The 20795-nt window shown below is 42.4% G+C and overlaps 9 protein-coding genes across 14 annotated transcripts; 3 read left to right on the forward strand and 6 right to left on the reverse strand.

Moving 5' to 3' along the window:
* Positions 1-53: 53 nt before the first annotated feature.
* On the reverse strand, positions 54-2340 carry CCT3 (chaperonin containing TCP1 subunit 3). The gene is made up of 4 exons (XM_018112292.3): positions 2093-2340; positions 1973-2034; positions 1352-1851; positions 54-1296 (listed from the first exon to the last, which is right to left on the reverse strand). The coding sequence occupies exons 1-4, from the start codon at positions 2124-2126 to the stop codon at positions 258-260; spliced, it is 1635 nt and encodes a 544-aa protein (XP_017967781.1). The 5' UTR covers positions 2127-2340; the 3' UTR covers positions 54-257.
* A 72-nt stretch (positions 2341-2412) lies between these two features.
* Positions 2413-5569, forward strand: LOC108659400 (uncharacterized). The gene is made up of 3 exons (XM_018112293.3): positions 2413-2650; positions 2717-3438; positions 3518-5569. The coding sequence occupies exons 1-3, from the start codon at positions 2514-2516 to the stop codon at positions 4216-4218; spliced, it is 1560 nt and encodes a 519-aa protein (XP_017967782.1). The 5' UTR covers positions 2413-2513; the 3' UTR covers positions 4219-5569.
* Positions 4247-5628, reverse strand: Arl6IP1 (ADP-ribosylation factor-like 6 interacting protein 1). Its single transcript, XM_018112305.3, has 3 exons — positions 5462-5628; positions 4983-5348; positions 4247-4926 (listed from the first exon to the last, which is right to left on the reverse strand). Exons 1-3 carry the CDS (start codon positions 5483-5485, stop codon positions 4723-4725), a joined length of 594 nt encoding a protein of 197 aa, XP_017967794.1. The 5' UTR covers positions 5486-5628; the 3' UTR covers positions 4247-4722.
* Positions 5629-5700: 72 nt separating this feature from the next.
* Positions 5701-10419, forward strand: PSMG1 (Proteasome assembly chaperone 1). Of its 2 annotated transcripts, XM_089256655.1 has the most exons (4): positions 5701-5825; positions 5972-6102; positions 6167-6594; positions 6656-10419. In XM_089256655.1, exons 1-4 carry the CDS (start codon positions 5823-5825, stop codon positions 6832-6834), a joined length of 741 nt encoding a protein of 246 aa, XP_089112781.1. In that variant the 5' UTR covers positions 5701-5822; the 3' UTR covers positions 6835-10419. The 2 variants fall into 2 exon arrangements, with proteins under 2 accessions (XP_089112781.1, XP_017967791.1); XM_018112302.3 differs by lacking the exon at positions 5701-5825 and having other exon boundaries at positions 5978-6102.
* Positions 5975-8238, reverse strand: Hpf1 (Histone PARylation factor 1). The gene has a single exon (XM_018112300.3). It carries the CDS (start codon positions 8236-8238, stop codon positions 6949-6951), a length of 1290 nt encoding a protein of 429 aa, XP_017967789.1. The 3' UTR covers positions 5975-6948.
* On the reverse strand, positions 8462-10224 carry Rpn5 (regulatory particle non-ATPase 5). The gene is made up of 3 exons (XM_018112296.3): positions 9191-10224; positions 8972-9128; positions 8462-8915 (listed from the first exon to the last, which is right to left on the reverse strand). Exons 1-3 carry the CDS (start codon positions 10222-10224, stop codon positions 8613-8615), a joined length of 1494 nt encoding a protein of 497 aa, XP_017967785.1. The 3' UTR covers positions 8462-8612.
* Positions 10420-10747: 328 nt separating the features above from the next.
* Positions 10748-12376, forward strand: Hat1 (histone acetyltransferase 1). The gene is made up of 3 exons (XM_018098001.3): positions 10748-11061; positions 11124-11625; positions 11686-12376. Exons 1-3 carry the CDS (start codon positions 10995-10997, stop codon positions 12329-12331), a joined length of 1215 nt encoding a protein of 404 aa, XP_017953490.1. The 5' UTR covers positions 10748-10994; the 3' UTR covers positions 12332-12376.
* Positions 11193-17885, reverse strand: kat-60L1 (katanin p60 ATPase-containing subunit A-like 1). 5 transcript variants are annotated; one of them, XM_030390927.2, is made up of 6 exons: positions 17612-17885; positions 17391-17513; positions 14349-14644; positions 13673-14298; positions 13105-13579; positions 11193-13040 (listed from the first exon to the last, which is right to left on the reverse strand). In XM_030390927.2, the coding sequence occupies exons 2-6, from the start codon at positions 17504-17506 to the stop codon at positions 12715-12717; spliced, it is 1839 nt and encodes a 612-aa protein (XP_030246787.1). In that variant the 5' UTR covers positions 17507-17513; positions 17612-17885; the 3' UTR covers positions 11193-12714. The 5 variants fall into 5 exon arrangements, with proteins under 5 accessions (XP_030246787.1, XP_017968452.1, XP_017968449.1 ...); XM_018112963.3 differs by having other exon boundaries at positions 13673-14286; positions 17391-17884; XM_018112960.3 differs by lacking the exons at positions 17391-17513; positions 17612-17885 and adding an exon at positions 16219-16781.
* A 705-nt stretch (positions 17886-18590) lies between these two features.
* Positions 18591-20342, reverse strand: jagn (jagunal). The gene is made up of 3 exons (XM_018112976.3): positions 20112-20342; positions 19377-19749; positions 18591-19302 (listed from the first exon to the last, which is right to left on the reverse strand). Exons 1-3 carry the CDS (start codon positions 20198-20200, stop codon positions 19171-19173), a joined length of 594 nt encoding a protein of 197 aa, XP_017968465.1. The 5' UTR covers positions 20201-20342; the 3' UTR covers positions 18591-19170.
* Positions 20343-20795: the final 453 nt, after the last annotated feature.

Genomic DNA, 20795 nt, shown 5'->3' on the forward strand with positions numbered 1-20795 from the left:
ACATCACTTAATAGCCGACGCTCTAATAGACAGTTAAGCAAGCAAGATATTCCAGTTAGTTTTGGTTTATTATCGTTTTATTTGTGTGCTGTTAATGAGAGCAAATGCAACAAGAATTTTTTCATATGAGGGAACTGGCGAAATGTTAGACATTTGTGTGTGTTTATGTGTGTGCACACGCTTTGTTGTGTTTGTGTTTTAAATTAAGTATTAAAATATTAAGAATTATTAATACAAATGTATTTGTTGTTCTCAGCCTACTCCTGACCCTGAGCCATGGCTGCTGGATTGGTCGGTTCGTTGCCGCCACGCTTCTTCGATCCCGACACAATGTCATCGATGCGCAGCAGCAGAATAGCAGTCTCCACTGCAGTCTTGTAGGTCTGCAGTTTGACGGCAAGTGGCTCCCAAATATTCTTCTCATTCATGTCGACAATCTCACCGGACTCGCCATCAATGCCCCAGGCACAGACTCCGTCGCCGGTGTGAGAGGCGTGCTTAGCACGCAGAGCGGTCAAGGCGCGAATGGTATTGGCGCCGCAATTTTGGGCCAGTGTGCGCGGTATAATCTCCAAGGCACGCGCCACGGCGGTGTACGGTCCTTTCACCTGCTTGCGGGTTAGTAACTGGGATGCTGCCATTTCAACAGCACCACCACCGGCCACCAGACGTGGTTCAAGCACTAGATTGCGTGCCACATGAAGGGCATCCTGCAGATTACGCTCCGTTTCATTGAGAATGTCCTTACTGGCACCACGCAGCAGTATAGTGCAGGCCTTGGGATCCTTGCACTGAGTGACAAATGTGAAGTACTCGTCACCAATTTTCTTTATCTCGAATAGTCCGGCACCAGTGCCAACATCCTTCTCTGTCAGCTCCTCAGTACGGTTCACAATGGTAGCACCGCAGGCGCGAGCAATGCGCAAATTGTCCGTCTTGCGTAGACGTCGAATGGCAGTGATGCCCGCCTTAAGCAGATAATGCTGTGCCAGATCAGAGACACCCTTTTCAGTGAATACCAGATCCGGTTTTACTGCAATAATATCAGCACAGACGCGCTGCACAAACTCTTCTTCAATTTGCAGCATGCGCGTAAAGTCCTGCTCGCCAATGATTTCAACATTGGTTTGGCTTTCGCCCTTTTTGTATTCAAGTGAGCAATCCAGCAGTACAATGCGTGGATTCTCAATGTACCGACGCATTTTAGGGTGTGTTACGTCCTTGTTGAGCATAACACCTTTCAGCACACAGGATTCTTCAATAGCGCCACCGGGAATCTTCTCCACTTTTGCATAGCTTTGTACATTATAAAATTAAGTTAATTTTCAGATCAGATATTTAAACTACCTACCGCTTAATGTCCACCTCCAATCGACCGTTTTCATTCAGCGTCACAGTCTCAACAGCATCTAAAGCAATCTTCACAGCCATGTCAGACCACTTGCCAATAAATTTGGTACCAACGCAGGCCTTGACCACATCAGCCATTTTGGCTTTATCCTTGACATCCAACTGGACACTCAAATCGGTCTGCAAATGATTGACAATGTCTTCGAGGGCTTCACGATAGGCTCGAATGATCACTGTTGGGTGGATTTGCTGCTGCAGGAATGGTTCGGCGGCGGCTAGCATTTCACCAGCCAGGACAATCACAGAGGTGGTACCATCACCAACCTCCTCATCCTGCGTACGTGCAATTTCAATCATGCTCTTTGCTGCTGGATGCTGCACAGTTATCTCACGCAATATTGCATTGCCATCGTTGGTCATCACAATGCCGCCCATGGGATCCATCAACATTTTCAGCATGGCCTGGGGGCCCAAGCAGGTGCGTATCACATCGGCAATAGCCTGAAATTATCCGTAATTTTACAATCTTGTAAACAGATGGCCAAATTTGCTCGATAGACGCAAAGAGACATGTGAGTCACAAGCATTACACACATACTAGCACACACACTCACACACATACCTTTCCGGCTTGAATATTCTCCAACTGCACTTTGCGGCCCGATTCTCTTTTTGTGTTTTGACCTAGACGACAATATTAAGATAGTAAATTGTCAGAATTCAATGAAATTTTATAACTTACTCAACACGAGTATTGGTTGCTGTCCACCAAACATGTTTCTTGTTATTTTTTATCAATTTCTATGTGAAAATAATAGAACTCGTGCCTCGCGATTCGCTGTTGCCGCTGTTCGAAAGAGAATGACGTTTGTTTTTGAGGTTAGAAATGCTGGCACACGGTTCCAGAAGATTCGATAACATATGTTTTAGTGGCTGTTAAATAATTATTTCGTGCTACAAGTAAATATTATTGTTCAGCGCACATCTACACAAAACTTGTATTACTTAAAATCAAAATTCTGCAAGATGAAAATAATTTAATTTCGCAGCGCCAATAAAGAGACTCGATATATCGATAGCTTATCGATATAATTTCAATCATTGGCCATAGAGTTATCACAGCTGTTTAATTTTTGTTTATAAACGTATGTAAAAGGTACGCCATGGATACTAAAAAGATATCTTTTGGCTTCACCAAGGTGTCGAAAAAGCCAAACATCTTGCCCAGCAAAGTTACAAAAGAAGAAAACAAAGTAGAGCTTATCAAATGTCTCGAAGGGAAGGAAATCAAACTGGTCACGTTAGTTAATTATTTTAATAAAAATTATTTAAGCAATATAAATCTAGTTTTATATTCTGTTTATAGAGAAAAACAAGAAGTTGCACCTCTTGTTATACAAATGCCTACTATTCAGAAAACATCCACAGCGCTGGCAAGTCTAATGAAACGACGAGCTGTTTTGTTGGGCGAAGAAGACGCCGACCCCGAAGAGTCCACTGCCGAGCCGCAATCTATCGCTGAAGTAACTGCTAATAGCGAGGGTGCCAGCTTGGAGCAACGCGCCGCACGCGAGCTACTTGCAGCCGCGAACGCCAACGGCAACGATATCATAGACAATGAAAAGCTTGTTTTACCGGCGCTGAAAGCTGATGAGCTGCCACTGGATGGCGCCAAAGAAGCAACCTTGGACGACTATGACTCAATACCAATACAACAGTTTGGTTTGGCGATGCTGCGCGGCATGGGCTGGGTGGATCCGCCCCCCAAGAAAAAAGGCGCAGCTCCAGTGGATGAGGCGCCTTTTTTGAGGCCCAAAGGAATGGGACTGGGCGCGGACAAAGCTTTGAAACCGAAGGCATTGCTGGTGCAGCCCGAGAAAAACGAAATATTGGAAATTAAAAAGCAAGCCTACGTGCGCATCTTGGGTGGCAAGCAAAAAGATCAGTATGGACAGATTGAGGGCTTTGACGATCATGCAGGTCGTGTGATTGTTAAAATGGCGATAGGAGGTAACAAGGAGGCATTTAATGAGTTTCTATGCCAGCCCGTCTCTCGCAAGGAATACTCGCAGTACGGAAAGTGCATAAGTAAGTGGCAATCACATACATAGTTATTAAGCACAAATTAAGTTTGATCAAATTTATTAATAGCTCCCATCGCTTACAGATACAGCGAAATACGAGGAGTTTAAGAAGCAGGAAAACGAGCACGGCCAAATTATTATCAAGCAGGAAAAGTCAACTGAGAGAACCAATATAAAGACAGAGAGTCGAGATAGATTGCGTGAGGATGAGCGTAAATCGTATAGAACAAAAGACGAAGAGAGGAAGCCTCATAAAACAGAGCATCGCAGTGTCAACCATGATGAGCGTCGAATTGAGAGCAGAGGCTACAAGGACGAACAAAGTACATCCCATAAAAGAGAGGAACGAAAACCTTATAAAGCAGAAGACCGAGGAAAAGATGAGAGCAGCAGAAGTAGTCGTTACCATGAACGTGATCAGGATGCTCTGAAGAGTAGTAGCACATCTAAATCAAGCAGTCGTAGGCGACAGCAAAGCAGTTCGGATGAAGCCGACGATACGGACGAATCAACAGAAAGCGATTGTGATTCCGCCTACGAGCGAAAGTCCAAAAAGAAGTCAAAAACTGGAAGCAGCAGCAGTAAATCCAAGAAAAGAAAGTCAAAGAAATCAAAAAGTAAATCACACCGACATCGGCGTTCTTCAACCACAAGTGAGGATTTCAATAGTAGCGCGGACGACAGAGCACGCCGACGTCATCAAAAAAAGAAAACAAAGAAAAGTAAACAAGATCGTTCCCGCACGCGTTCTCGGTCCCGTTCTCGTAATGGGCGTGCCAAGTAGTACAAAGACAGAAAATCAAATTACTCAATTGTTGATTCATTTGAAAACTTTATTTTATTTAAACATGTATCATCAGAAGACGCATAGTTTTCATATATATGCACGATTATCATTAAATTTCAATTAACTCAAAATCACAAATATGTCTTTCTTTGAGAATCTTTGGGGCCCATACAAACTTAGAATTAGAAATGTCGTGATCTATAGGTTTTCAAAATGCCTTAAGTTTATGATTTTCGCTAGTTATGTGAATGATAATACTTTTAATATGCCCACAGCATACTTATATTTTACGATATACTATATTTATTGATTAGGATGTATGAATGAGATGGCAAGTAAATGACTTAGTGTTATATATTCGAATGTGTTTTCTTATTTTTTGTTTTTTGTTTCCGTCGAATACGCTGGATTTTGTGTTTGTGTGTATGCACGTGAGTGATTGTGTATTGATGAGATTTATTTAATAGTCCATGTAATAATTTAATAAACATAAGTAGCGATTTACTGCAACTTCTTTTTGCCATATTGAATTTTATCATTGATTATCTTAGAAGCCTTCTGGGTAAGGGACTTGAACACATCTTTCTCATTCAACCCCGGCCACATGGCTACCAGAACAGTAGCACAATACATTAGCAAAAGATTGTTTATAATGGCACCGATCCAAGCTAGAGCCAGTAGGCCAAAACTTATAATGATCACAACCTGTGTGATAGAATTACAATTACATTTATTGTCAACTATATGCGCAAAGTGCTTACCATTGTTGGCTTGCGCTCCTTGAACAGATAATCATACCAATCAATGATACTTGATTTAATGTTATATATCTGTCCGCACACTTCCTCAAATTTAGCCTCTTGTTCACCATCCCAATTCCCACCATTGGAGACCAACCGCGACAGCATCGGAATGACAAAGTCCATGAAGAATGCCAATAAGGCCAGCAATGAGAATAGAGTTATGAAGGACAAATCCATGTACCATAGCAACAAATACATTATGCTGATGGCGCCAAAGACGACGCCGGCATAGTATTGCTTTTCCCAGGTAAGAACACCATATCCACTTACAATGGCGTTGCGAAAAGGTTCCAAGTCATGCTTTAACTTGATTAGGGCACGTTTCTGTAAAATAATGCAAAATTTTGCTTTTCATGATGGCGGCAATTTTTTTTTGTGCTTGTATGTATTACAAAAGTGCAAAGGAGTCACAGTTGAAATAACGGATCCTTGCTCACCTGGTCAACTTGCGATGTTGTCATCTTTGTTTGTCGTGTTTGATAAAATGCTTACACGCCTTAGTTTTGTTATATATTTATTTATTCGTTAGAGTGGAGCTACAGTTAGTTTGGGAGAAAAATCAATTTGTTTGTGCAAGCTTCCCAGTAAGGATGTAAAAAGCATCGATAACGATGTTTGCTAACGAAACTTATCGTTTTTAACAGACAGGTATGCCAGTACACTATATCGATATACGTGCGACAAATTGAATCACTACTTTATTTTACAAGTGTGTTGTTAAAGCTATAAAAATGTGTTAGAAAATAGGCGCAATTAGCTAATAAAAGTCGTGCTCTAAGATAAATACTTTCTGAACTCATGGTCCCTGTTACCGAGAAATATTAAATAGCAAGAGCAACTGCTACTTAAAAATACTTGTAGAGAATTAACGCCAACGAAGTAAGCTCATACGATACTTTTGAAAATGACTTGAATAAAATAGTCAACATTTAATTATTTTTCTGTAGAAACCCAATTTTGAATTTATTAAGAATACAATGAGTTGTCCAGGCTTTGGCGAAGTAAGAATACCCTCTTCCCGTGCGTTTTGGGATGATTGCGAGGAAGACGAATTCGAAAGCATTGAGCCGGCCACAAAGTGAGTTTGCAGTTTTGGTTTGTTTATAGCATACTCTCACTAATTTAATATGCGCCTTCAACAGAGCGCAGCTTAAATTTATGGATGGTTCGGATGAAGCTCCATTTGCCAGTGAACTGTTCGTGCTTATCGAAGGTCCATTCATAACAGAGTTTTGCCGTGGCGCGTTACTCGAAGATGCCAAGCTCGTTTGCGAGATACCAGCAAAAACTTCCACTTTGCATTGGAATGCCTCAAAGGGACATCTGATTGCTACTCTAGAAGAAGATCTGACCAGCAGTGGCGAAATTACAGAGTTGCTCATACCCTATGCAGAGCTGGCAAAACAAGTGCTCACCATCACCATAAAACCGAAGGTGGATTACAAGAGTGAGGAGATCGACAGATACAGCGAGTACGTGGCCATTGTTCACAGTGTGGGTGGCAAGGGATATGACAAAACAATAACCGAGCTGGAAGCACCCAACTTTATAGCTGGCGTGGCAGCAGGCAGTAAGTGTTAATTTAATTTTGTATAAGTTGAGTAATGCATTTAAATTGGTTCCATTTGCAGTTGCTAGCTGGCGTACTCAGATGGAGTTACCTGTCAGCTCTTATGTCATCTACACAGACAAACTGCCCCTGGATGTAATTGCTGCTCAGCCAGTCCTGCAGCTGCTGAAGAAGATGGGCGTACCGTGCATTCAACGGTATTTGCCGCCAGCCAAGGATAGCTCCTACTTGTACATGTAAAGGAAGTGCACATAAGTTTTGGATGGTTGTTTTTATTCAAATAAACGGTTGCGGTTGCAAATAAAATACAACCATCACTCAATTAATCTGCTAACGGTAGTGTAAAAGAGTATATTATTTTAATACTTCAAACATGCTTAAATTAAGATCTTTACTGCGCCGCTCCATATGCGCCTTCGAAATGGCAATGAACTGTGGCCGTGAGAGCAGAGAATAAGCAGGCATCAGTAGCGAGGAGGCCAGCATATGCAGCTCCTTGTGTCCACTACAAAACAGGTCGAGACCCAGCTCCAACGCAGTGCCAAAATCACATTCATCCATCGCAATGTTAGCCGCATTAGCCAATGGTTGCAATTTCTCAAGCACCTCCTGTTTGGCATTGTCTCTGTCGTTGAGATCATTGGGTTCGAGCAAAGCAAAAATTTTCTTTAGATCTGCATCGCTGACCAATAGAGGGCGATAGCCCTGCTGTGTCTTGCGCTCGTAGGGTACCACAATGCCAGCCCGATGCAATGTTTTGGTTACAACGTGCTTATCCCGTTCAGTCTTCAAACTTTCGAGCTGCGACAATTCCAGCGAGTTATCGCTTATATACTGCTTCACAGCTTTCTTGGTGGCTGCTACTTGGCCTGTGGTGAATGGTGTGGCTACATAGTCGTGCTGCAGATAGTGGAGGAACGCATCAAATATGTTGCCAGCCACGAACTCGAACTCACAGCTGCGTGTCGCATCGTTGCGGGCCAGCATCAGTCGCTCTTTGTCCTGCGGTATATCGCGCCAGTAGCCGTAGTGTATGCCTGTGCCCTGACGCACAAACACGGTTTGGAACTCGGGCGGATCATAATAGAAACGCCAATGTCGCAAATAATCGCCAGGCTCACCCATTTTGGCATTGTGAAATTTACCAGCCAAAAACTCGAAGGGACCAACCAGCTGCAGATGGAATACCGTTTCAATATGTTGAAGAGCTGCGTCTTTAGTGGTATTCTTTTTTAGAGTGTTAATGAATTTCCAGAATTCATAGAAATCTTCGGGCATCTCCACCAGAAATTTGTGCCTAATAAACTCATTGCTCTCACATAGATTATCGTACTCATGTTGCACCGACAAACGTATGCGTTTTTCTAATGTTTCCATATAATTTTTGCCAGCAATATTATTCATTGCCTCCTTGTGCAATTCCGCCGTCTCCGACTCATATTTACCCACATTTTTTTCCACATCTGATGTCTCCATTTTGCTGCTTGTATTTGGGCTACTTTTATCGTCCTCCTCAGTGGTTGCTCTGCGTTTTGGCGCCAATTTTTCCGATTCTGTTTGCTTGGGAGGGTGATTGTATTTTTCTAGATGTGCCTCATTTCGCTGATAGCATTTGTCCCAGTATTTACAATTTTCCTTTGGCATTTCGTACGTTGTTGAAATAGATTGATTTATTTATTAGGCGAATGCAGTGATAAAAAAAAAACACTGCCCAAAGCTTATTCTTCTTCTTATCTTCTAACCACCGAGAACATAAACAGGGCTGTAGCAGTTGCTTGGGGATTGATCGATAAGTCGATAGAATCGGTAAATTAGTTTAATCGTTGCTATGGCGGCAAAGCGATAGTAAATATTGATAGAACAGGTATTTAAATGGTGAGTTTGGTTTTAATTATTGTAGTTCATTCAATGAATACAAATGTTTGCAAAATATTGAATTTGAAGTTGGTTAGTTAGTATTACAATAAATGTTTGTATGTGGGTTGATGTTGTAAGAACAGAATAAACCTAAAATGCTTCTAATCTTCGACAGCACACATGACTGAGTAGACGCACTCCTCCTTGTTGATCAAATGGCATGTTTTGTTGACCAAGGACATCAGCTGATTCACATCGGTTGCCCAATTGTTTAATATATCCGAAGCACTCTTCTTTGTGGTGAAATAGATAATGCCAGCCGGTCTATCAATCTTCACGCGAATTGTGTCACTGTTCGCCAATTTTGAAAGATATTCCTCACAGCGATTAGTGGGTAAATTCAGCAGCTCACTCATTCGCGTCAAGTGCAATCGTGAGTAATACATCGCTATGATACGTATATTCTAAAAGACAGGAATAGTTAGAAAGCTGCATTTAAGACATTGTGAAAAAAACGTACGTGTTCTATCAATCGATCTTTTAGCTCAGTGATGCATTTCTTGCCATGCTTGCTGTTATCCTTGAACATTTCGTTCTCAGCCAAAATCATGCCAAAGTCTGCATTAAATGTATCGAAGTTTATAAGCTCCTTCGACATGAACAGACGCAGTATTTCTCTTTAAGATAAGAACATAAGTTAGTATTGTATTTTTTAATTAATTTTGGTAGGCACTCTTACTTATATGCCGGGACGTCCTCCAATTTCTTGTTCTTTGATAAGTGCGCCATCATATCGCTCTGCTCATTATCAAAGGGAGCCAGCACGCAATAGATCACAGCGCAGACCAGCTTGTCTGTGAGCTCCTTTTTCTGTGCATCTGTGAGTTCTATTTCTGGTTCTACAGCCACATCGGCCTCTGATTTCTTATCGTCCTCCTCCTTTGTCTTTTTATCGTCACCCTTTTTCTTCTCATCACTCGTGGAGGACTCTACGGCTGCTGGCTTCTTTTTACGTGGTGGCTCCGCAATGGCTTGATAGTGACGCGAGGTATTCAGAAATGATGTATCGCGATTCAGTTGTATCATCAGATTATAGAATTTAAGCTTAAGATCATGTTGTGCCGGATCATCAAAAAATTTGATACTGATTTTTTTTGCGATGATCTGGGTGGACACATAGTCCTCTTTTAGCAGACACAGACGCATTTGCTCCAATATGAGTTCGACTTTCTCACGCTTGTCCATCGAGCCATATGTTTCTACTTGTAGCTCTTCCATGACTGCAGCTGCACCTGCCACATCTCCGTCAGCTTCTTTAATGTCCGCTAAAGTTTTAGTTAAACGTGCACGTTCAATTTCTACATAGATTTTGCCTTCCGTTACAGAACGCAATGTATCGATCAGCTTCAGCTTGGTCTCCTTGTCGGGCGTCTTGTCCACATATGTGCAGCATTCCTGGATCATCTTGACCACCGCCTGTTTCAGTTGCGAACGGCGACGCACGAGCAACGAGACGTACTCGTTTAATGCATTCCAGTTGCCTGCCTGAAGGCATATCTGGCAGATGGCCACCAATACACGCGAGCAGGATACCATGTCAGCACCCAGACGTGTTTGTTTTTCCAGCTGGAGCATCATTTCGATTGCTTCATGAAAGGCGTCGGGATTCTTTTTGGCCAGCTCCATGGCCATGGGGATTTTCTCATTGCAAGCAGGTTCATAGTCCACCTCCATTTTGGTAATGCGACCGCCATCAAACAAATAGGTATCCATAATGAACTTCAAATAAAAATTTCAATAGTTCAAATTATTGTTGAAGTTGTTGTTGTAAATCGCAGGTATGACAAGGCAATTTTTTTTTGTGCCGATACTTACATTTTGTTACGTAGTACTAAAGCAAGGCGTATTTATGGTTGTTTAACGGAATAAACTTAACTATTTGCCGCCCTATTTGCGGTTGCTGTTATTCGAAAACTTTTTTCTGGGGCAGAAGCAAATAAATGCGGTGAATTTCGATCAAGACTCTGCAGAAATTTGCTTACAAATGATGTTAAGTTGGCTGCGCGTAATATCAGTGTTGAGCAGTGTCTAACAAACAATGCATTTTCAAATTGAAGCAAATTTCATAACTAGACTGATAGAAAAATTTGAAAATAAATAACAGAAAATTTAAAATTTTAGGATACAAAATGCCAAGTCATAAAAGAAGATGGGTATCAACAAGAAATAGCAAATGTACTAAAAAACCTAAAGCGCGCAAACGTACGGTAAGTTGTGCATCCCTGATGCTGCATTTTAGCTACACTGCACAACACTTGTAATTCAGCCTTTGTTAAGCCGCGAAAGAAATTCGCTAAATAAGTAAATTTATCAATTGTTTTATGAAAAGTGCATACAAATTCTTATTTTTGTCAAGAAACTACGTTACGCTATTCGAAAACTAACTCCTTGCACAGTGTCGCAAGCGTTTGCTATTTCGACGCTACAATTACAATCACATTTTGCGCGCCAATTTGCGGATCAGGCGAAAGATAATCAACAAAATGGCACAAATTCAGGAATATCAGGATCTGGTGCTCGATGCCCTTGAGGCGGTGGAGTTCAAGCTGAGTAAGTCGAGGATTGTATTATTTAATCGTGTCGCACTCAAGTTTTCAATTACCCGCCTGCAGTACGTGACAAGACGGACATTAACAACGATGCCTTGATATTTCACCCCGCCATGGCCCATCAGATTTTCGGTGAGTCGGAGACCATATTTGGCTATCAGGGACTGCACGTGCGAGTTCTGTATACGGCTGGTCCGTTGCATATCTATCTGGGCGTTGAGTACGAGAAACGAGTCAATGAAATATCTGGCGGAGAAATCAAAGCTGACGATGTGGTCGCCACAATTGCCCAAAGTCTCCCAGACGGTTGTTATTTCATTAATCTGGATGAGTTTCTCAAGACGCTTGACAAGGCCGACAAGTTTCAGCCATTTGGCGAGAAGCTCAGCGAATACACTCGGCGCGCCGACGATGGCAGCGAACGACTCTTCGAAATCTATCAATGTGACTACAAATCATCGTCGTTTATAAAGTTCTTCACGCGTCTGCAAACGTTTATACTATGGTTTGTTGACGCTGCATCCTATATCGACACCGATGATGCCCAGTGGTGTTACTTTATCTGGTAATTTAAATTTCGTATACGATATGCGATTTCTTTTCAAGTCCAATTAATTTGTTTTAGCTATGAAAAATATAAGAATAAGGATGGCGAATACCAGTATGCAACTGCTGGCTACACCACTGTCTATGAGTACTATGCATATCCGCAGAATAAGCGTCCGCGGATTAGCCAAATGCTAATTTTGCCGCCATTCCAGAAATTGGGTCTGGCCACACAGCTAGTAGAAACAATATACAAGTTCTATCAGAGCCAGAAGAATGTGGTGGACATAACCGTTGAGGATCCATCCGAGGACTTCCAAAGATTGCGTAACTTTGTGGACGCACGCCTGTGTCTGGAGCTGAAATGTTTTTCCCGTGATATAATCAAGAAGGGTTTCACCAAGGAAATGGTGCGAGAGGCACGCGAGACCTTAAAACTGAATCCACGCCAGGTGCGCAAGGTATATGAATTGTTGCGCCTATACTACACCAACGTGCATGATGAAAAGGAATATAAAGCCTATCGTCTGGAAGTTAAGAAACGTCTAAATGCCGTTTACTACAAACAGCTGAAGGATCTTCAAAAGATGGAACGCTATAAAATGGATACGGAGATGTTGCGGGCACGTTTGCCCAACGTTAAACAGCGCATGGAACAGCTGCAGGAGGAGTATGCGCTCATCGAGCAGGATTACAAGAATACAATTGATAAGCTACGGGCCTAGATCTACATAAATAAATATAATGCCGTTGGGTGTTTGATTAATTTATTACGTTTTTCCGTTCTAAATATGTTGATTACAAAATACAATTTGTTGCTATAAGCTTACAGTAGGATTCTGTCGAATAAATATGTATTAAAAAAAGTACACACGTTTCTATGTTTATGTGTATGTGCGTCCATGAAGAGCATAATTTGGGGAGTGTGGGCTCTTGAGCAATTAACTATATAGAAAACACATTTTTTTTTCTGTATATGGTTATATATCAGCGGTACATATAGTTTTTACAATAAATAAAATATTGCGTATTGGAAGTACATACGTATGGGTGTGCGGAGAGGGGGACTTTATAAATTTGGTGCTGCGACAGCACAAAGATCGTACAACTAGCAGGAGCCATACTCCTCCATCCACTTCTCGAAACGTGCCACATCGTCAGCCGAAACAGTTTTCTTGGTGCGCTGCTGTGCATCCTGAAAGTCTTTGAGTGTGATCGGCTGATCCACGTCCTCGCGGCGTATTTGCTTGATCTGCTGCGGCGTGCGGCCAGAGATGAGACGACGCATCGCCATCATGGAGGCATCGCGACACACATTACTAATATCGGAGCCGGAATAACCCTGTAGTTCGTCGCCAATCACTGTCGTATTGATATCTGATGAGAGCGATACATCCTTAAGGTAGAGCTTCAGCAGCGCCGCGCGTGTTTCCTCTGCGAAACAAAGGTAACAAAATGGTCAGTTTAGGTGTGAATGCCCCTGCTAGAGAGCTCTCACCATTCGGCAGCGGTATGTAGATGCGTTTCTCGAAACGTCGGCGAAAGGCCTCGTCAATGTCCCAGGGATGATTTGTCGCCGCCAGCACCATGATGATCTTATCATCCTGTAGGCCAGCATTCAGGCCATCCATTTGGATGAGCAGCTCTGCTTTAAAGCGTCGGCTAGCCTCGTGCTCCGAGTCGCTGCCGCGCGATGCGCAGAGGGCATCGATCTCATCAATGAAAATGGTGCTCGGCGCATAGAAACGGGCCATCTCGAAGAGCAGACGCACCAGCTTCTCGCTCTCGCCCCGGTACTTGGATGTTAGTGTGGAGGAGGACACATTGAAGAAGGTTGTGCCGCACTCGGTGGCCACGGCTTTGGCCAGCATCGTTTTGCCCGTGCCTGGCGGACCGACCATTAGCACGCCGCGCCATGGTCGGCGTATTCCCTTAAAGAACTCTGGCATTATAATGGGCAGCACCACGGCTTCCTGCAATCAGAAAATTCTTCTGGGTAAAATAACATTCGGAAGAAATTGGATTCTGGTTGGATACGAAAATCGAATATACTCAATCAATTTCACCTGCAATATAGTCTTGGCCTCGTTGAGACCCGCCACTTCAGTCCATTTGATGCACGGATGTCGCTGCAGTATGTCCTTCTCGAGCGTATCGACCAGGTGGCCCTCGTAGCCCAGCGGCGAGAAGTGCTTGATCTTGATCTTTGGTGAGCATCTGGGTGTATTGTGTGTGGTCGATTGGACATGCGAATTGTCCTCTATCGATGTGGTTGCATCCTGATCATCTGAATTGGAGTTGTCGTCCAACGAGTTCTTCTTAACCGGCCGTTGCTTCAGTGTCATCTGCGTGTTGGTGCTCAGCTTGCGGGCGCGCAATCGCTCCACGGATCGACTCTTGCGCACGGCTGCTGTAAGAGCGGAGGCCCTGCCGGGCCGACTCAGCCGTAGACCAATGCCCGTGGTGCTGCCCGAGTTGTTTGCCCCGAGGCCCACATTGCCAGCGCTGCCATGATGACTCTGGCTCAGGCTGTTGCTGTTCAGATTGCTGTTGATCGAGGGCAGCGTTGGCTGCAGCTCCGGATCGCGGCGCCGCAATGAGGATACCCAGCGCGTGTCCTGCTGCTGTTGCGAGGGAAACGGCATTGCTGTGTGGCTGGGACGCGGCTGCGGGGCAACCTCTGCATCATAGACTGTGTTTAATTGTTGGGTGAGCAGACAAAGGAACACTTCTGGCACAAACCTTGTGTGGGCAAACGCTGTTGCTTGCCGCGCGTCGGCATCGCACCTCCGATGCCCAGGCCATTGGGTGCATTGGCGCCCAGATTGTTAATGGGTCGATGAGGATTGACGCTGATGTGCTGCGTATGCTGCACATTCTCCGCCGCGGGCTTCTTCAAGCTGCTGCTACAATTGCTAGTGCGTGGGGGTCGGCTTGTGGTGGTGATTTTGGTGAAGGCGTACGGTGACAGCGAGTCCAGGATCAAGGAGTCCATCATACGCGCCATATGGGATAAGCTTGCTGGTGGCGTGGCTGAGCTGTGAAGTAGGAGAAGGGTTAAATAATATCAGCATGCATGATAAACGCTGCAGCACGCCATTGGCCCTGCACATTCAACTTGGCTAAGGTCATTTGTTTGGCTTATCAGCTGGCGACATCCAAGTCCCTTTGCGTGCGCCGCTTCAAGTCCAGTCAAACTTTGTCTAGTCTAGTCTAGTCTAGCAACATTTAGAGTCGTTTGCTTTAACCACCCCACACTCACAAACACAAACACACACACACACACACACGTGCACATGAGTTATTTCTAGGAAGTCTAGTTCGTGTGGCTAAAAACTGCGCCTGTCATACACATATACACACAGACATATATACATATGCAAAACAGTACGAGAGTTCATTAAACCTGGGCGATGGAATGCCACCCAGGTTATTGACGTGCCGGCTTCAATTGTTATTGTTGACATTCGCATGCGTCATCGTTCTTAACTCCAATTTAACAACTTATTTACCGAGTACATGTTGCCACATTTCGTTTTTGTTGCAGCCTTTATCAACGAAAATTCTCGCACGCTGAAAAGTATGCTACATATTTTCTACATCGTTCTGCCAGACTAATTAAGTTGGCTGCAGTCGGCCATTTTTCTCTGAACCGGATGTGTTCTTATTGCGCGCCCATAAACAATTGGGTTAATGTTTCTGATACGGCGGCCAACAGGCACCCACGTTCCAGAGCCAGAGATTTGTATGTGATTAGCTGCCTAACTGGGGCAACTTTTGCGCTTGTAGAGTCATTATAGCGGATGATCCGCATATTTGACCTATTTCTATATGTATGTATATGTATATATCAATAGAGCTTCGATACTCAGTACTCAGCTATATAAATATCACGCTTGATTGATGGCTGAAGTGGCCCAAGGCTAGAAATAATTGACAAAAACTGTAATCTAGATTATTTGACAGCTCAGCTCAGTTCTCATCCTCTCTAGTCGAGTCGCCTTCATTGTTTTTATGAGCCAGTTACGGCTCATGCATGGCACTGCAAAAGGTGTTTATGTTAATTTCAGTTCCACAAAAAGGCAACCCAAGGAACCGTCAATTTATGCAAATAACCACCAATGGCAATTATGACTGGTAGAAACGTCAAGTCGGGTCAGCGAGGCGTCTGACAGTAGGTGAAGGACTGGGAAACTTACGTCTTTGTGCGAATCAATTTATTATAGTGAAGTGACACAAACGTTTCTGTAGAAAATTGGTTGGAGTTCTGTTCAAGAAGTGTTCAGACTATAACCGCAAGCTGAACATTTTTTTTTTCCTATTACAGTCGTGGAAAAGACATGAAAATCGTTGGAAAAAAGAGTTTGAAACACCGGCAAATGGACAGAACTGTTGCTAAATATCCATTTAATTTTGAAGTTGGGGCCTGAAATGTTAACAAATTTCTAAGCTTTCACAATAATGAAAAGAAAAGAAAGAAAAAAACGACAATCAGACGTAAATGGCAGAGCCACTCAACAAAGTCATGCCTAAAGAATGTATTCGAGGAAAACCAAACGAGTCTCAAGATCGGACTATGGAGTACGCACTATATATGTATGTATATATTTACCACTGATGCAGATCCCAGAGCGAATGATATGGTGTGTGCCGGTAGCCAGACATAAAGGGCATGGCCACTTCATACTCCACTTGAACGTTGGGCGGAGATTGTGGGCGGACTACGAGCGCAGTGCGCTCCAATGCAGGATTGGAGCTGGCCAGTGTACGCTGACGCATAAAAGGTTGTGACTGTAGTCCATTGTTAATTTGATTGTTATTGTTGTTGTTGTTGTTGTTGCTATTATTGTTGTTGTTGAGCGATTGATTCATGTGGCCGCCAGTTGTTGGAGGTTCAGCAACCGATTGGCCCATGCCAAACCAATTTTGCGCATTCGTATTGAACATGGCTGTCGGTTGTCAGCAACAGCAATTGCTTCTTTATCAAGAACACTAGCAATTTAGAAGATTGACTATGAATTTTCGAATTATGCTCAAGTCTGACGGAAAACTCGAAAATAATGCGACGCTCGACGTGTGTCGGCCCCAAGGGTTGTAGCCCAACTGACCACAAAACTGGACAACGGACGACGCTTTCGTCCACAACAAAAGAAGCAAGCTCAGTATTTGTTTGGCGGGTAGTTTCTGGTTACCGGTGCATGTGTGTGTGTGAGTATGAAATGAGGTTAAAGGAAGTATTGCTTAGAGTTTTTGTTGCCTCAGTTATTGCCTCCACCTGAGCGTCCAATGGTCAACGCACGCTAGCCCAAGTGAACTCAAACTCAGCGAAAAGAAACCATCGATTTCTGCGACCAGCTCAATCATACACACACACGCTTACACACATACATATTCAAAGGGATTAGAATGTATTACAATAATTTTTATAATAATTAGTCGTTTGTTTATGCCGGCATTAATTGCGCGCTTGCATGCAGGCTTAGTAGCCAGTCCCGATGCCAACATATCATACAATATCAAGTCGTTATGTACATACATATATAAAATGTATATATGGCCCATTTGCTTGGAGTGTCTTGTCAACAATTTAACTCAAGCTCAGCAGCAGATCAGGCAAACGAAGGTCGCCTTTACATAGTACACATATCTACTTATAGACAAATCAGCTGCCAGAGATAAAAATCAATACGCAGTGAGAGGAAAAAGTGCAGTCAAGGCACGTTAAAGTGGCCCGGCACGCCTCTGGCAGGCGGATGGGGGAAAATTTGTGGTCTGCTTACTCACCCTGCACCCATCATAGGCAAATATGTGGAAGTGGAGTCCACGGTGCGTATGGTGGTATTGCCACGCAGAACAATCTTTTCGCGTGTGGTGCGTCTGTAGGTCTCCTCGCCGCGCATCTTTGAACTTGAATTTCACGTATTACCAGAAATGAATACTTCAATTTTCGATATTTTTATTTATTGGAATTTTTCTTTTTTTTTTTTTAAATTTCACTTGTTTACTTTTGGCCAAAAACTGTTGAAAAATGTTGGCGTCTGTTGTGTTCCTACAGGCGATGTCGAAATGTGCTGAGAGCGAACGGAAATGCTTGATGCTGCGGAAGCTGTGCGCCAGCAGCCATTGCTCTCATTTGTTGCGGCGGTCTCTATCTTTTTCCCTCTCCTTTATTTGGCTTTCTCTCTTCTCTCAGCTGTGCGAGTTGCGCAACTTGGCAATTGCAGCAAAGCGACGCGACGTCACGACGCGCTGCACAAACGGCCACTGACTGGACACAATGTTGGCTGGTCAGCAGCACTGCATGTTTGGGCCAAACTCAGCTGGTGAAAATGGTGAACATATTGGGGAGGTTTGCATGTTTGCCTGCTGCTGTTATGCATCTACAACACCATTGAATTTCACATGTAGCAACATGGCCTCTGTTGGTGCAACAGCCGCAGCTTTAAATGTAAAATTTCTGTTGCATACTTTGAGTGACCAATACATACATAAGTACATATGTATATGTATCCAATTTATATAGAATATAAATTATTCTTATCTATTTGAAATTATTGCTACAGATCTGTATACCTAATTTGATGTACTGCCTCCATTTAATAAATACACATTTATGGTTTAACCCACTCAGAAGAACAAATATATATGCATCTTTATTGATTGATTTTTAAAAACTACTTATAAATTCTGACAGTAAATGACCATTCGAAAAAACCGTTTTTAAATTCGTGAAATTTTTTCAATACATTTCACATTATTTCTTTTACAAATTTGTTATTTTTGTTGTTGAGAACATTGACTATATTTAAACAGTCAACTCGCAATTAAATAATCGTAAATCGTTAATTCGTACAATAAAAATATATATATTTTTGGGCAGTTTACAAAAACAATTGACACACATACATTAAACGACAAATGAATTTAACGCATGTGCATTTTAAAGTAATTAAAAACATAAACGCAATAAAAACATTTCGATAGTTTTGTTTAAAACCTAATAGTTTCAAATGTACTCCTTTATCGTATATATAGCAATATAAACGTAAGTACTTAATAATTATATATTAACCGTTTCTAACAAACACGAGGCACGTCGAAATGTAAGTAGACCACAAAAAAGAATATTAAGTTTATATCTTGTTGTTGTTTTGTTTCCTTTTTGCATTGGGAAATTTGGTGGCTTCAGTTGCATTGTTGTCGACTCGACTTTATAAGGTTGCATGTGTATTGTATGTATATATAGGTAATTCTTCATAGATTTATCATTTGTAATGTATGTAACGCTTGAACGTTTTAACTTTAACAATAACTTTAACGTTGGTAATTATTTGTATATATATTTTTTTTTTGTTGCAGAAACTATTATGTCTTGACTGTACTAAAAACGTGCGTTAATCTAACAGCTGCTTTAATATTATTTATGTTTTGCTTTTGTGCACTAGAGAGATAGTTTTTATTCCTTTTGTTTCAAATTATTTACAACTAGCACTACAGCTTCTTGCTTTGTCGTTTTACTAATTTGGCGAGTATATAGTTTAAATCTTTCCATGACCCAAGTGATTTACTGAAATTTACGTGTGGCTGTGCGTGCCTTCCAGGCCTTGACTAGATTGTACGCGAAGTACAATGTGAATCCGTGTATCTGAAAGCCTACAAAACAAAAGCCATACCAGAACACTCCATACGGAAAGCCCTAAAAGAGAAGATAATGTATTATTCGTTTATGGTACGTTTTTTTTTTTTTTTTTGCAAAGAGAGTTCACTTACGCGCCATAGAAAAATGTCTGTCTCATCGAGCTCCACAGACTTGTCCATGGTCAAAAACTCCCACACGTCACTCGAGTAATAGGCGAAACAATATAACAGCGGCAGCACAGCCATTACGAAAATTGCAATCATATACTTTTGCATGTCGCGCACCTTGTTGCCGCGGGACGCTGAGAGACCAAGAAATGAGGTGAGCAGCGAGGCAGCCCAAACGTACTCCCACCATAGCGGCGGCGGCACCTCCAGCTCTTCAATTTCTAGCACAAATATGTCCAAACGATCCAATATATCCGACGTCAACTTGGCCAGCATGACAAAGAATAGCAGGGCATGAAAGAAAATGCAGTACTTTAGGCGCGATTTGTTCAACAAGCTGCAAATAGAGAAAAAAATGTTTAATTTCTATATGTATTTGTCTCGTTTGTTGGATTCTTCGATTGTTTGGTAGGCTGCAGCCTTTGGCTATCCAAAATGTGTACACAAACAATGTTGTTGTTGCTGTTGTAAACAGGCACACATGCTGACTGTCTCGCTGGCACTTTGCCCACCCACTCTGCGGGTGCTGCCTGGCTGGCTGACTGTTTGTCTGGTTGGTGTAGCCCGTCTGCAGCAGGAGTTGCAAGGTGATTGCTGTCAATTGCGGTGTCATGACCTTTTGTGTTTTGGCAATGCAGCCGCTTAGCTACTTGCAAGTAATTAGATAATTTTGCCAAGATTTTAGAAAGTGTTATTAACCTAATTTGATATGTGTTGGCCACTTTCTGCCTAAACTCGAAGTCGTTGCCATCGGTGCCCGCGACCATTGGACCGCCGCGAGTTGCCATTTCGGTTCGTCAATTTGATGCCGTTTTTATGAAAAATTGTAACTACTTAAACAAAATTTAACTGTCTTCAAGCACTTCTCACAACATTAGCTCGGTAGATAGGTTGTGGCGGTGGGTCGATTGCAATGATGTTGATGACACAAAAGAAGTGCTGGCTAACGCGAAAAAGACATTTCACTGTGCCAGCACAGCTTGTAGTAAATTGTGGCGGTCGGCCAATAGCCGGTCCTAGTGCTGTAAATCATCCTCAGATTTAAAAATAAAACGCGAAATGCTCATTTAATATAATTTTTTGTATCTTTGTAGCTGTACAATTTGCATAATTAGGTACACTTTTGTATGCAAATGTATGCTTTATTGAGCTTAAATTTGGTAAGTGGATATCTTGTAACGTTAGACTTGGAACTAATTTGCTCAGGCAACTGCGTCACTACCACCTGTTGCTTTTTTGCATTTAAATCCATAAATCAATGCACGAATGGCCGAACAATGAAGAGTGCAACAAGCGCATATTTAAAAATAAAATACTACATCCAAAATACCTACTTATTTTTATATTCTGTGTTGTTGCTCTTTCAAGACAATTCGCTACAGT

The sequence above is a fragment of the Drosophila navojoa genome, chromosome 2, assembly GCF_054131105.1.
Source record: "Drosophila navojoa isolate 15081-1374.11 chromosome 2, UAZ_NAV_1.0, whole genome shotgun sequence".
NCBI lineage: Eukaryota > Metazoa > Arthropoda > Insecta > Diptera > Drosophilidae > Drosophila > Drosophila navojoa.